General features: G+C 36.9%; 1 long non-coding RNA gene and 4 gene segments (V, D, J or C); 1 reads left to right on the forward strand and 4 right to left on the reverse strand.

The window, feature by feature from the left end:
- Positions 1-1604: 1604 nt before the first annotated feature.
- LOC130097068 (Ig kappa chain V region 3547-like) lies at positions 1605-1961 on the reverse strand. The segment is given in 1 exon segment: positions 1605-1961. A coding segment is annotated over 1 exon segment (357 nt).
- A 2865-nt stretch (positions 1962-4826) lies between these two features.
- Positions 4827-5323, reverse strand: LOC130097069 (Ig kappa chain V region 3368-like). The segment is given in 2 exon segments: positions 4827-5167; positions 5254-5323. Coding segments are annotated over 2 exon segments (390 nt in total).
- Positions 5324-6591: 1268 nt separating this feature from the next.
- On the reverse strand, positions 6592-7392 carry LOC130097089 (immunoglobulin kappa variable 1-8-like). The segment is given in 2 exon segments: positions 6592-7118; positions 7202-7392. Coding segments are annotated over 2 exon segments (372 nt in total).
- A 463-nt stretch (positions 7393-7855) lies between these two features.
- Positions 7856-10141, forward strand: LOC130097027 (uncharacterized). Its single transcript, XR_008808252.1, has 2 exons — positions 7856-8021; positions 9727-10141. It is a non-coding gene; the product is annotated as an uncharacterized LOC130097027 (long non-coding RNA).
- A 3907-nt stretch (positions 10142-14048) lies between these two features.
- LOC130097071 (immunoglobulin kappa variable 4-1-like) lies at positions 14049-14573 on the reverse strand. The segment is given in 2 exon segments: positions 14049-14389; positions 14515-14573. Coding segments are annotated over 2 exon segments (390 nt in total).
- Positions 14574-16243: the final 1670 nt, after the last annotated feature.

The following is a 16243-nucleotide window of genomic DNA, read 5'->3' on the forward strand; positions in this document are numbered from 1 at the left end:
TTGCAATTTCCGATATGGATAACCAAATGTAATGAATTCTTTTTACTACATAAGTGATTTATAGATACAGTAATAACCACCACTATGTTCAAAGTGTGTGCACACGCATGTGTGTGTGAGAGAGGTACAGAGAAATTTGCTATTTGTGAAAACACTGAAGAGCAGAATAGAGTATAATGGAGAGGAAACGGTCAATTACTGTAAAACATTAGATTGATTAGAGATGCATCAGTAGAAGGGAGACAGATGGCATCAAATACAGCATTTTACATTACAGTCTGTATGCCATGTGATACTGTAAACAGATTACCATGGTAGAGACTGCCACATTACTGTAATTCAACCTTCATCTGTAAAGGTCCACTACAGTATAGATTCAGTCAAAGGCTATAGAGTGAACACATTTACTGTATTGCCAGCAGACTCTGTTCTCGCACAGAACCTCATGGCTGTGTCATACTTCATCACAGCTTTTGATAACTCACTGCAGATACTATTACAAACATTATGGATTCAATTACATAAGTTAGGTAATGCACGTGTATTTTCTAATGTGGCAACTGTAGTCTGTAATACTGTAATTATTTCAGCAACAAGGGTGATTTGAAACATGTATCTTGCATTGTTTGCTGTTGAATGAACTGATTGTTAAAAGTACTAAATTGAAAGAAGATCATACTGTTGTGTTTCTGTGATTAAACCAAACGTTCTCATTACATATTACAATAATCTTGTGTTTGAAACAATGATTATGTGGACTGAAAAATGTATAACTGTAATGAAAGCATGGGATCATGTTTTGAAAGAATGACTGTGTTACAAGTGTGATCAGTTTGGATTTTTGTACTAAGAGTTTTGAAAATGTACACCTTACTTGTGAAAATAGTACCAAAGCGAATAAAAAAAACTGTATTATCTTGACAAACTTCAAGGGAAAGATAAAGCTACTTGAAAAAGGTCAAAAACTTATGGTGGCAGTTTTATTTGTTTGATTTGATATCAATATACAGTTTTTTCTCTGTCTGTCACAGATTACAGTCTAATAGAGCTGATTTCAGTCACAAGTCAGTTTTGAGCACAAGTGTAGTGTGTGTGTGTGTGTGTGTGTGTGTGTGGCCTGGTAAACCCTACGTTATGGGGACAAAATGTCCCCACAAGGATGGCAATATCCGAAATCCTTGTTCGTGTGGGGACATTTTTTGGTCCCCATGAGGAAATCAGCTTATAAATCACACTAAGTGATGTTGTTTGAAAATGTAAAAATGCAGAATGTTTCCTGTGATGGGTAGGTTTAGGGATAGGGGCAGTGTAAGGGAATAGAATATACAGTTTGTACAGTATAAAAATCATTATGTCTATGGAAAGTCCCCATAAAACATGAAAACACAACGTGTGTGTGTGTGTGTGTGTGTGTGTGTGTGTGTGTGTGTGTGTGTGTGTGTGTGTGTGTGTGTGTGTGTGTGTGTGTGTGTGTGTGTGTGTGTGTGTGTGTGTGTGTGTGTGTGTGTGTGTGTGTGTGTGTGTGTGTGTGTGTGTTTGAGCAGCTGCAGTTTCAGTTCAGTCACTGTGACTCTGACTGACGGAGATTTTTGTACGACTCTTTATCACTGTGTGAACACATGTTTACTGTTGATCCAGTGTCTACTTATACAGTAATAATGTCCAGCATCTTCAGTCTGGACTCCACTGATGGTCAGAGTAAAATCTGTTCCATAATTTGCTCCATTGCCAGTGAATCTCGATGGATTTCCTGACTGTCGTGACTTAATGGAATAAATGAGGAGTTTAGGAGCTTCTCCAGGTTTCTGCAGATACCAGGAGAGACAGGAGCCACAACCTTGAGTACGATCTCCAATTCCTCTGTCAGTTTGACAGTTTATAGTGACTGTTCCTCCGAGAAGAGCTTCTTCTGAGGGAGTCTGAGTCACAGAAACCTGTCCTGTAATTTCTGTGAATGACATTTCATTAGATTATAAGTATCAGAGTCAAAGTATCCAGTATAAAATCTATATTGAACATCAAAAGCATGGACATAAATCACATCTTGAGTTATTTATAGAGTAAATGAATCTTGAACAGAAAGAATGAGAGTCCAGATGCAGACGCTGATGATCATCATTCTTCTTATGGGTGGTTTACTTTCAGTCTGAATGAAGAAAAGCTGTCAGTGATGAAGTGTTAAACTCACAGCACTATAAACACTCTCACACACTGAAGGTCTGATCAATATGCAAACACACTCCACATCATTTCCCTGAAGACAGATGAAACACTGGCATTATGTTTGTGCAACAGCTTTGTATAGATGTTTATTTACTTGTTGCATTATTTTGGGCTGAGCTAAAAAAAAAAAAAAAAAAAAAATAATGAGTGATTTCATTAAGACTTAGACACTAAATGTTTGTGATAAGTTGAGAACAGCAGCATTCAGCAGTGTGAGACGGGGATTAAAGTTACACCTGTTGTTTGAGTATCAGTAACTCAGTGGTTGTTTGTACTTAATCTCTCAAAATTTGATACACGTTAGATACATTTTTCTGCTACAAATTTCCTCACTTGGACATGTACAACACAATCACAGATTATGTGAGTTATTGTGAAACACAAAGAGTTCTGTTGTTGAAAACTAACACACTATTGTTGTCACACAGGCCGGGATAGATGTAACAATGAGAGATAATTTACTGAAATAAGATCCACACAATCTAAATGTGTGCAAGAATGTTATTGAAGAACAAAAAATAATCAGTTTTTAATAAAGTAATCAATTTAAAGTAACAAAAATCTTTGGATTATATTTCTTTAGGGACTTTAAATTTAGCACAAAAACAACTGCCGTGTGTGTTGTGTGAGTGATCATGTGTGTGTTCTCAATTCCTGTCACACAACAGTTCAGTCACTAGCTAATGTTGCCATCCACCTTTTATTGTGTGAGTTTTGGGATAGGCGATCACATAAAAAAACGTCGGATGGAAAAGCAGAGATGCACATTTATTCTAAAAATGTGCACAAAAATCAAATGTGCTCAACTGAGGTGATAATGTTTTTATCCGATAAGAAGTCATGGGCATAAACTTTGATGGAAACATATTCAGCACAGAAATCCCTCAATGAGCAACAAAAAACTCACATGATTTTGTCTTAACAGGGCGTGATTAATAACTGTAATAATCATCATAAGGGGTAGTTTGTAACACTTTTTTAAGAACTGTTACAACTATCCTCACCGCAAACAGCCGTAACATAGCTAACTGTTTTAGCATGTGGGTTTGAAGTTAGCATGAATGCAAAGCATCAAAATCTGATGGTCAGAGTGAAATCACTGTTAGATCCACTGCCACTGAATCTAGATGGAGTTCCTGACTGGAGGCGGTTTGCGTAATAAATCAGGAGTTTAGGAGCTTCTCCAGATTTCTGTAAGTACCAGGCTAACTCTTCATCCCCATCATCATCCCTGTACAGTACACATTACTGCTGGTTTTACATTTTTTCATATTTACAGTTCCTCCTGGTTGTTCTGCTGTTATTGAGGGACTCTGAGTGACTGTTAAAACTGTTAAAAATGATATAATTCAATTCATCTGAATACATCTACAAGACCAACTTTAGAATATTAATCTGAATATCTGCTGTGAGATTTTTTTTACTTTAGTTGGATTGAAATGTCGCTGTTAATCCCCAAATTTGACACCAAATCCATGTGTGTTCCTGCAGTTTATGAACATGAGGATTGTCACACATTTGCTTAATGAATGTGCACTTTTCCCCAGAGTCCTTCATCCAAACCTCCTGTTCCTCGACGAGGTGTGTACTCCCTGTGTCTATAACTCAATGCAAACTCCTATTGTAAGTTGATTCTCCACATTGGGGATGTTTTGTCTTGGTCTGAGTATTTAAGGAAAATGCCTCAAGAGGCTCGGGGGATTCTGTAAGATCGGCTCGTGATGTTGAACGTCCTCGAGACACTCATCATTTATATTTTTTTAATGTCAGGTAATCTTTTACTCTTTATCGCTGAGCATTTGATGTTTTGTACTGATTATATTTGAATTGATTATTCATTGGCATGATGCATTTACGTGACTAATAATGAATTGTTAAATTCGAATTTATTTTGACTCACTCTGAAATGATATAGAACTCTATGAACTCTATAGATTACATTGAGTCCATAACAGCACAATTACTGTATACGCTCAGGTCAGTGACGGACTGGCATTATATATGTGGAGCAGAGGAGCACACCGGCTGAAGTTACAGAGATACGAATAACACATCGGCATTAGTCATGTACACTTATAATACTTATAATAATGGGTTTTCCGTTTAAGACAACCTCTAATTATTTATAGTATTATTCTAATGAAGTGTACGTGGGAAACCACGGCATAATTAGACAAAGTTACCATCAGAAGTAGTTCAGTTGGTCAGCTTAGTTCTATGGTAATGGTCGTGGGCTCTGGTTAGATAATCTTACGTTATTATAAGTGTGTTCAGATCTATGGGGACTAAAATGTAGAAAATAAATGTAGAAAATCAACAAAAAAAAAGAAGAAAAAAAAGAAGAAAAAAAAGGTGAAGGAATGAAGAATATCCACTGAAGTGAAAATCAAAAGTGACTGAATTTCTGGATGTAGTGAAACAGAAGACAAATGTGATTTCTTAAAGATTACAATCAAAAAGTCAAAAACTGATGAGGCTCAAGAAAATTATGTTCAGTAAGATCATATTGAGTCGTGTGTGTGTGTGTGTGTGTGTTTGAGCAGCTGCAGTTTCAGTTCAGTCACTGTGACTCTGACTGACGGAGGTTTTTGTGCGACTCTTTATCACTGTGTGAACACTTCATCACCTCTGTCGGTCTCATGATAACTCTGACAGTAATAATGTCCAGCATCTTCAGTCTGGACTCCACTGATGCTCAGAGTGAAATCACTGTTAGATCCACTGCCACTGAATCTAGATGGAGTTCCTGACTGGAGGCGATTTGTGTAATAAATCAGGAGTTTAGGAGCTTCTCCAGGTTTCTGTAAGTACCAGGCTAAATCTTCATCCCCATCACTCCATCTCCTCACATCACTGCTGGTTTTACATTTGATATTCACAGTTCCTCCTGGTTGTTCTGCTGTTATTGAGGGACTCTGAGTGACGGTGATCTGTCCTCTACACTCTGAAACACACAACAAGAAAATACACTCAAAACTTTGACAATATACTTGAAGAAATGAATTAATATCAAACTTGTGCTCCACAAACCTTGAGCAAACGCTGTGAGAGTCCAGATGAAGATGATGATGAAGGTCATGTTGATGAAGATTGTTGTGTGTGTCAGTGATGAAGTGTTAAACTCACTGCACTATAAACACTCTCACACACTGAAGATCTGATCAATATGCAAACACACTCCACATCATTTCCCTGAAGACAGTCACTCAATAACAGACACAACACACAATTACTGAAGTGAGAACAGAGTCAAAATGAATGTTTTTCATAATATTGTATCCTCTACAATAGTCAAAATGTTAAAAATGATATCATTCAATTCAGTTCTGATTACATCTAAGACCAGCTTCAGTATATTAATCTGAATATCTGAATATGAGCAGATCCGGATCCAGACTCAAATGAAGGTTTTCTAGTAAAGTTCAGATTTAAACTTCAGCAACGGCTCCAGCATACAGTGTACAGCGAGACATTTAACATTATTTACAGGTCATCACCTTTACCAATAACTGGAATAGAATTGAAAAATATATATTTTGCTATATATTTCTATTCATCTTTTTGTCTTCTTTTACAGTGCTTTAATGTGTTACTATTATAACATGTCACATCCATGCAGAGTGAATCCAGCGTTTATATGTAATGTCACTTCAGAAACTTTGCAGCGCTGGCCGTCGGTTCTCTTAGCAGGATAAAAAACTATAGTTTTATTCAATAGATTATATAATCTGTAGCCTCGAAAGCGAGACAAGACTTCACTGAGAGACTTGGAGAATATTTTTTACTGTAGTTGGAGTGAAACGTCGCTGTTAATTCCCAAATTTTACACCAAATCCGTGTGTGTTCCTGCAGTTTATGAACATGATCATCACACACACGAGTCTCTGTCAGTCACTGAATAACTGAGTTTGTGAGTCACACATGATATAAACATGTCGACCTTTATAAATGTTTATAAAATACATTTAAAATAATAGGGTGACATGCATATGCTGTTTTTGGTTATACAGCTCCTGTTGGGTAATCTGGTCTTTAATTTTTTAATTAAATTAAATAAAAATTAAATTAAATTAAATTAAATTAAATTAAATTAAATTAAATTAAATTAAATTAAATTAAATTAAATTAGCTAATTCCTCCATACATACATATTAATATAAATTATTATCAGCTCTGATGTTGAGGGATGTGTTTATATGATGCTGTTAATATATGCATTATGAGGGATTCGTTTAATAAATCCATCGACATTGTTAGGCTATATGAAATCATAAATGCAGAATATCAAAAATGTGGTGAAGAATTGAAGAATATCCACTGAAGTGAAAATCAAAAGTGACTGAATTTCTACATGAAGGATGTAAACAGGAGACAAATATGACTTCTATAAAATCACAATCAAAAATATTAATAACTGATGAAGCTCAAGAAAATTATGTTCAATAAGATCATATTGAGTCGTTTCTTCACTGTTGTGTGTGTGTGTGTGTGTGTGTGTGTGTGTTTGAGCAGCTGCAGTTTCAGTTCAGTCACTGTGACTCTGACTGACGGAGGTTTTTGTACGACTCTTTATCACTGTGTGAACACATCTTTACTGTTGATGTAGTGATAACTCTGACAGTAATAATGTCCAGCATCTTCAGTCTGGACTCCACTGATGGTCAGAGTGAAATCTGTTCCTGCTGCTTCTCCATTCCCACTGAATCGACTGAGACTCTCATCATAGAGATCATTTACCCCAGTAATGATGAGTTTAGGAGCTTCTCCGTGTTTCTGCTGATACCAAGCTAAACCATAGCCATCTATCCCAGCATCAGTTTTACACTCTATAGTGGCTTTTTGTCCTTCAGAAACAGACACAACTTCAGGCTGAGTCACAGTGATTCCTCTGGATGCTGTCGACAACAACATTTTATGAGTTTCATCAAATGAAATGAACATTAAAGACTCAGAAATGACGAGCTTTGACTTCTGTTACCTGGAATAAAAGCTGTCAGAATCCAGATGAAGCCGCTGAAGAGATTCATGGTGTGTGTTGGGTTTGTACCGTGGTAAACAGCCGTGTGTTATAAAGTGTGTGAGTCTGAAGGCTATAAACACTCGGAGAGCTGAAACACGTGCCGATGCAAAGTGACTCTCTGAGCAAAAACCAGCTGGAGGAAAACACACATGAACATGAACATGCAGACGAAACTGATCCAGTTTATGCCTTTAATGTGTTTTATTCTCATGATCAATGAGTGTGTTTTCACTTCTTTACAAGTTTAGAAATCATTTCTTCTTTATTCTGCATGAGTCTCTGGTTCAGAGTTCAGACTTTCTGATGAATCGAGTGACAGAGTTTTATCACTAAAAGAAACGAGTATTTCACTCTGAACTCCATGAGAGGTCAAAGGTCATTCCAGAGGTCACAGGTCATCAAAACTCATTCAAATGCTTTGAGAAACACAGGATCATTTAAAAACTCCCAGTTAATATGTGTAATGATCAGTACAGAGTCTTTCTGATTATATTATTTATTTAGATTGAATAGTTCTCACGCATTAAGAGACATTTAGAGACGATGAGGCTGTTTCTGTGAAAGTCACTTCAGTTCAATAATCATGATGTTGAGTGTGTGTGTGTGTGTGTGTGTGTGTGTGTGTGTGTGTGTGTGTGTGTGTGTGTGTTGTTCGTCTCTTTCTCTGCTGGTGTGTGTGTTCATTTGAGTGTGACGGAGGTTTTTGTACGACGCTTTCACTAGAATGAAACACTGTGGTGGACTTTCGGTGGAGGAACTAAACTGACGATCAGAACCTGTGAGTCTTTCTTAAATTATATAATTATCTAAACATATGATGTTTTTTTAAAAGGTTTAAGTTTAATTAAGAACATTTGGCAACAATATTCCTTGTTTATTACAAAAATATATTATTGAAAAGCTTTACCATTTCAAATCTTAATTATTGTCACATTTTCTCCTGTTTTACTTATTAATTGCATGCATTTAATTATTACATTTTTTCTGCTATATTATAAATTTGTCATAATTATTGATATTCCATGTTTTTAACATTTCAATCCATTCACATTCATAATGTTTTACATTAGTAATTTCACACATACTGAATGCAAACAATTCATTGTATTTTAATTAATTGTAATATAGACAAAATAGATTTCATTAGTGTCATTAACAGACAAAAATACATTTTGTTGATAAACGTATTAAAATGAACTATATAAACTATAGTTTACTTATATTTCTGTTAATGAGGAAGTGTCCTGAATGATGATTATTTTCCAAACACAATAATATATTGAAATGATCCTTTCTAAATATTATAAAATATCACAATAAAATTATCAAATTGTACTTGGACAGAGAAGTTCTTGAAAATCAGTTAAACATTTTAATTAATGCAGAACGGAACATATATATATATATATATATTTAATATTTTTAAAAGAACTGATTTATATATGCATCTTTAATTTTTTTTTTAACTTTTACGGTAAGAAAAAGGCATCTTTGTTTGCCAGACCTGTTATTTTCACTTCAAAAACTGTAAAATTACATGAAATATCCAGTTAAATCTATTACAGTTTTACTGTATACAGCAAAGGAACAAACCGTTTACCAATGTATCAGTTTTACCGTAGCATTTTCTTTTACCATTAAAATGACAAAACATGTATTACAGTGAGTGAGTTATAGTGAGTTATAGTCAATATTGATCAAAGGGAGAATATTTTCAAACTAAACTCAGGATAATGTCTATGAATGAAAGCAGTGCGGTGAAACTACAGTAAAGATGAAATGATTGTGGTTTTTACTGTATTACCATCAGACAAAGAGAAATTAAGTTATTGAGCATTTTAAAAATCAATCATTTAAACTATTAGGTTTGCTGATGATTGTGTCTTAACAGAATTTTATTGACATCAAATGAGCAAATTTTTTCATTTATTTCATTATTCATTTAAATTATATGATTCATATTGTTTTTGAATGTCTTTTTTCATTTTCACATAAATAATTTAACTTTTTGGTGACATTTGATTAATTTCATGTATTGACTGCAGTACTTTAAAATCTAGTCAATTATTTCTTGATTTATACATAATTTTGTCAATAATTCTTGGTAAATTTAACTATTAAGGGCTTTTTTAAATGCATGATTTTTTCAAAATAAATGTATAGTTTTCATCAGACAAAAAGAAACTTAGATGAATAGCATTTTGAAAATTAATAATTTAAACGATTTAAACGTTCAAATTTGATGATGTTTGTGTTTATGAGTGTGTGAATAGCAGAATATTTTCAAAATACAAAATAATATTGAAATGATCATTTAAATTAGTTTTCTAGATCGTATAACGACATCACAATATTATAAATTTTCTTGGAAAATGCTTTTCAAACTCATTCTGGTGATCATTAAAATGTAACTTGTATATTTAAAGTGAAATGATGGTGATTCTCCATGAATGTGTGTGTGTGTGTGTGTGTGTGTGTTTCAGCCGGGCCCTCCGTGTCTCCCTCCGTGTCTCTGCTGGTCTCTGGAGACTCCTCCGCTCTGCTCTGCCTGCTCAGCTCTTACTCTCCACAGGGGGCGACGGTGAGCTGGACGCTGGACGGGTCAGAGGTCACCGAGGGGGTTCAGACCAGCGCAGAGAGCGAGCGGGGCGGTCTCTACAGTCGCAGCAGCGTCCTGAGCCTCAGCAAAGCACGCTGGGAAGGCAGAGAGCTCTTGGTCTGCAGAGGAACACATGCCGGAGCTGCTCACGAGGCCTCGTTCCTCAAGAGCTCCGAGTGCTGATGTTTCTCCAGTGAAGACCAGCGTATCTGAGCGGCACGTGATTTACAGCTCAATACTGAAGCAGTCTGTCAATGTGCTGCCATTGCTGTTCATTCAATAAAGCTTCATCTGAACGCAAGCTTACATGTGTGTGTGACTGCATCATTGATCAGTGTGTCGTTCCTTCAAAGTCCTGCACTAAAGTTTCAGCTGCTTTTGATTGATTGTAATAGTTGAGAACAGCTGCATTCAGCAGTAAATGTCAAATGAAGCTCTTGGGGTTTGAACATGGTCACTGGAGACGAGCTGCTCTATTCTGAGACCGTCACAATCACTAAACCTGACAATGCAAATGAGATTTTCACCTCAAACTCACAGTTTCACTCTTTTACTGGTTCAACGCTCTAAACTGGAACAGTTTCACTTCTGCTAAAATGAGTTATGAATAATAAATATATTAAAAGCTTGAGATGAAGTAGCTAGGCCTACTTGAAAAAGGCTCAAAAACATCTTTGTAACATTGACTTTATCATATAGTGTATTGTACTAAACAAACAATATGGTTTGTTTGATTTCATTTCAGTTTACACATTCAGTTTTCTCTGATTCAGTGCATTTTTAAATCAAACCCGTCCGTCGCAGATCAGATCTGTTGTGTTGAGAAGTATACAATACTTGATGTTCAATTCATATTAATTGCTTACTATAACAGATATAATAATGTGGAACTGCACCACTTTAGGCTCTATAGAGAAATTGTGTTGAGTAATGCGATGAAAAAGAATAAAGGTTAAAGCTGAATCCGAAATCACTTCACTATATAGTCGGTGAAAAGCAGTATGTGACAAAAAGAAGTATGTCCAAATTTACAGTACTCATGTACGTCCCCAGACTGACATACTACTTCCAGTGAGATTCTGAAGTGTGATACAATTACAATCCCATGAGGCCACGGGAGAGGATTTATGAATAACAGTGAAGAGACGCAACTGACACTGGTAGATCACATGATAATGACAACATGGCCAATATAGTACGTCTGGATTACATTCATACTACACTCATTAATACTATAGAATGTACTTTTTTAGCGGTCGTGAATAATTACTTATTCAAAAAAGATTCGCAATTTTGGACGCATCCTTAGTGTTAGTTGCACACAATTCCTGAAAATTGAAGCCAGAACGTCTTGATCACCCCAGGTGGTCCCAGTATAGCTCATAATATCACAATATAGCCCAGTATTACTGTAAGTTAGATCTGAGTCTTCTCCTTCTGTTACTGTGACAGCGCCATATTGGGACATTGTCTTTTCTTCACTTTTCTACAATGAAGGGAGTGAAGTTGCATCGTCCATCTTTTTTTACAGTCTATGATTTTACCCCGCATGGAGTGTGTTCTGTTAAAAGGGTGAAAACACCACACATTGACGATGAGGATGAGCGCTTTCAGTGCCGAGCCAACCCCTGTTTCTTACTGTCAGGAGCCACCGATGCAGAAAATCTTTCATAATTATGGAGATGCATGGCTGGAGATACGCAGACGAGTGGTCTTGCTGCTTTGCTTGGGGACGGAAGGCCAGCGCCTGTTTTATACTCTGTCAGATCAAGGTACAACTTTTGATGAAGCATGAGTGTGAACTCATAAAGCTGAATGAGAGAACTGTCCAGAACTGTCACAGTTATGCCGGACAATTCAGTCGGGTTGGCCTAAACTGTAAAAGTCTGTCGTCAGTGACTTACATCCATACTTTCCTGTTAGACATGAACTGGTTGTTGAATCTCCATTGATTTTTAGAGGGAATCGTTCGATTGTTCATATTGCACTGCGGGAACGCCTCATCCTCCTGACACATGAGGGACATCAGGGGCTGGTGCGAACAAGTGCGCCGCACAAGTGCTGAAAAGTTCGGCCAAAGCGTCTCAATCGCCCCCTGGTGGTCCCAGTATAGCTCATAAACCCGGCCTTCTCTTCTCCATGAAGTCTAATGGGACGTGAGGGAAACTAAACAATCAAATTATACTTCAAACTAATTTTTTCCAAATATGTTTTCTGACATTATCACGCTGATGTAAGTTTAAGTGTTCATTTTTTTAAATAAGTTTGGTGTTAGTTAGTTGTTTGATACTATAAAAACGGGAATGTGACGCCATGATTGACAGCTTCTCTAAATGAAGTAGTCACTTTTTGGGGGATTTTCGGGAGGAGATTGGAGCTTCAACTTTAATTTCTACAATTATATTAAAAAAATTATTTAGATTTATCAGCCAATATATCGGTTATATATTGTTCAGTTATATTTATATATCAGTTATAGTGAAACTGTTTATTTCACACCGATATAAGTTGTTCTGCAGTAAACTGGACTAACCGATTCTGCGGTTTGGGACTTCGCATTTCTACAATAGAAGAGAGTGAAGGTGCGTCATCCATCTTTATTTACAGTCTAGTGTCTGAGGGAGTTGGTGGCCACAAATGGACGATCTTGTTCACACAAACCTTTCTGCATGACTGGCAAAGATAAATCGGCCAAAACATTCACAGCTCCAATGCAGCCAGTGTTCATGAAATGGCCCGTTTCAACCTTTCGAGAAGGGAGATACTGAAGTTTGCAATAACACTGATTGACTATTTCATCAAATGGCCAGAAGTTGGTTTTGCTTCATCAGTAACGCCAGAGACTGTTCTGAAATTTCTCGAGAAGGAAACCTTTGCTGATTTTGTGAAAACACAGGGAATAAAGAACATAAAAACATTAATTTGCTCTCTCTCTCTCTCTCTCTCTCTCTCTCTCTCTCTCTCTCTCTCTCTCTCTCAAAAGATGAACTTACATTTCATCTTCATAAGCTCTGTTTATTACGCTCAGGCTAACAGGGCCATTGAACGGTTCAACAGGTTTCTTAAAGAATGTTACAATAATGTTATAGGATGTTACTGAGAACACTGATCATTAGAGATTATCTAAATTTCTTAAAATTGCAGTTGGAAATGAGGTGAGAACAAGGAAGCCTTTACACGTGGAAAAAAGAAGAAGCCCGGTTCACTGATCCGTTGTCAGTACAACAACTAACAGGACAGAGTAAGTGACGGGAAAAGATGTAATTCAGCTCGTCTTTCACTATGCCTAAAGAGAGGAAATCTCTGCACAGGATTAAACACCTGAAAGAGGCTGTACAACAGAGAACACTGAGTCTGAATAGGGGCTTAAGACAGAGACGTCCACCTGCGTGGACTCAAGACTATGTTATGGAGTAATGTGTCTGAAGAGAAAGAAATAAGTCAGACCAAGAAGATATGTGACAGGTGTAGGTGGATCGCTGCCCAATCTAAAAAAATCTAATGTACACTGAATCCTGAAATGTTTGATGAATGTATTATGTTAAAAGGATGAAAGTGTGCTTGGAGATTTTATTATGCTCCTTTGAAATGCCTATTTGAAATAGACTGTTGTTTGAATGCGTAAGAGTTCATTTGAATATGCATATTTGAGATAAGTTGTTGTTTGATTAAATAAGACTTGAATAAGATAATGACCTTGTAAGAGAAGCAATTCTGTTTGAGTAACAGAGGAGATGTTGTGTTGAGAAGTATACAATACTCAAAAGCACGGCACTCCATAAGAAAGTCCCGACTATAGTGCAGCCTCTCCTTTCCAACGCTTTCCTCTCACAAAATATCCAAGGAATAACAATCAAATAGTTCACAAACATGCAATAGAGAGAAGCGAACTTTAGAGTAGAAACCTTTGGAGATAAGTCATACAAACTTAAACACGAACAAACAATGTTGCTGCTTCGGCGTTACTGCTTCTACAGGTCGCCACAGTGCAGCGCCCCTGAAATTAATATGATTACGTAAAAGAATAAGACAAAAAAAAAAAAACACAATTCACCTGTACTGGATGTAGAAACACATGCAAGATCTTGTTGTGCTGGACTGTGAGCGTGTTTCTGCACTGTTGAGTGTGTGTGTGTGTTTGAGCAGCTGCAGTTTCAGTTCAGTCACTGTGACTCTGACTGACGGAGGTTTTTGTACGACTCTTTATCACTGTGTGAATATATTGGTACTGATGATGTGGTGGTGACATTGACAGTAATAATGTCCAGCATCTTCAGTCTGGACTCCACTGATGGTCAGAGTGAAATCTCTCCCTGATGATCGACTGCCACTGAATCTAGATGGAGTTCCTGACTGGAGGGTGTTAACAAAATAAACCAGGAGTTTAGGAGCTTCTCCAGGTTTCTGTAAGTACCAGGATAAACCTTCATTCCCAGATCTATATCTGAGTACATTACTGCTGGGTTTACAATTGATTTTCACAGTTTTTCCTGGTTGTTCTGCTGTTATTGAGGGACTCTGAGTGACGGTGATCTGTCCTCTACACTCTGAAACACACAACAAGAAAATACACTCAGAACTTAATTGATTTTAAATTACAAAATGTTTTTTTTGGCTGTTGAAAAAGGCATTCATTATAATGACCGAAAATAAACAAATGTGCTCCACAAACCTTGAGCAAACGCTGTGAGAGTCCAGATGAAGATGATGATGAAGGTCATGTTGATGAAGATTGTTTTGTGTGTCAGTGATGAAGTGTTAAACTCACAGCACTATAAACACTCTCACACACTGAAGATCTGATCAATATGCAAACACACTCCACATCATTTCCCTGAAGACAGTCACTCAATAACAGACACAACACACAATTATTGAAGTGAAAGTCTTTTTTTAATCTTCTAATAGCCAAACTGTTAAAAATGATAATTCAATTCAGTTCTGAATACATCTACAAGACCAACTTTAGAATATTAACCTGAATATCTACTGTGAGAATTTTTTTTACTGTAGTTGGATTGAAACGTTGCAGTTAATCCCCAAATTTGACACCAAATCCATGTGTGTTCCTGCAGTTTATGAACAGACATGAGGATCATCACACACTTTGCTTAATGGATGTGCACTTTTCCCCTGAGTCCTTTATCCAAACCTCCTGTTCCTCGACAATGTGTGTACTCCCTGTCTCTATAACTCAATGCAAACTCCTATTGTAAGTTGATTCTCCACATTGGCGATGTTTTGTCTTGGTCTGAGTATTTAAGGAAAATGCCTCAAGAGGCTCGGGGGATTCTGTAAGATCGGCCCGTGATGTTGAACGTCCTCGAGACACTCAGAATCATGTATTCTTCTAATATCAGGAAGCCTATGCATCTTTTACTCTTTATCGCTGAGCATTTGATGTTTTGTATTGATTATATTTGATTTGATTATGTAATTGGCATGATGCATTTATCTGACTAATAATCAATTGTTACATTTAGATTTATTCTGACTTACTCTGAAATTATGAACTCTATAGATTACATTAAGTCCATAACAGCACAATTCTACGCTCAGGTTAGTAACGGACTGCATTCAGCCGATATGTGGAGCAGAGGAGCACGCCGGCTGAAGTTTCAGAGATACGAATAACACATCGGCATTAGTCAAGTCAAGTCACCTTCATTTATACAGCGCTTTTAACAATATGGACAGTTTCAAAGCAGCTTTACAGTGATAATAGGAAATTAAAGTAACAGAGATTGTTTTGGCTATACAGCAGCTCTAGAATAAAGTTATTGTCCAGCTAAAGTTAGTTTTGATTGATTCACTTCCGTGGCAACGATCATTAGTTATTAACTTAGGGGCCGCTAACACGACACCGTTCTAACCGAAAATTCTTTAATGCGATCCGGCCGCTCATTTTCATAAAACAGTGCCTGGTGGCTCTAAGAATTTTTTATCGCTTCCGTGTAGCCACGTGAATCGGGATTATCCCGACAACGTTTTATCAGTACAGAGGTAAAGGGAAGGGAAGGAGGCCTTCACTTGGGAAATACTATAGTTGACACTTCAGGACTGCGTTGTCGTCGTGTCCAGGCGCAGGTCCTTCATCAGATCTGGATAGGGCCTGGATCCGGCGGACTGCGGTAGACCTTGGGATAAACAGAGAGACAAATATTAGCGTAGACGCCATCCTTCTTATGATGTACAAAGTACATCAGGATTTATGGGAAGTGTTCCCGGTTCCGGCTGATCTAAACTATGCAGCCTAACATTGAATTATAGAAGTCTATAATGTGTTATGTGTATGCTAGGCCAAAGAGATGTGTTTTTAGTCTAGATTTAAACTGACAGACTGTGTCTGCTTCCCGGACAATGTTAGGAAGATTGTTCCAGGAAAAATAGGAAAAGGATCT

Source organism: Rhinichthys klamathensis, unplaced genomic scaffold (assembly GCF_029890125.1).
Source record: "Rhinichthys klamathensis goyatoka isolate OS25496 unplaced genomic scaffold, OSU_Roscu_1.1 h1tg000209l_1, whole genome shotgun sequence".
In the NCBI taxonomy this organism is placed as follows: Eukaryota; Metazoa; Chordata; class Actinopteri; order Cypriniformes; family Leuciscidae; genus Rhinichthys; species Rhinichthys klamathensis.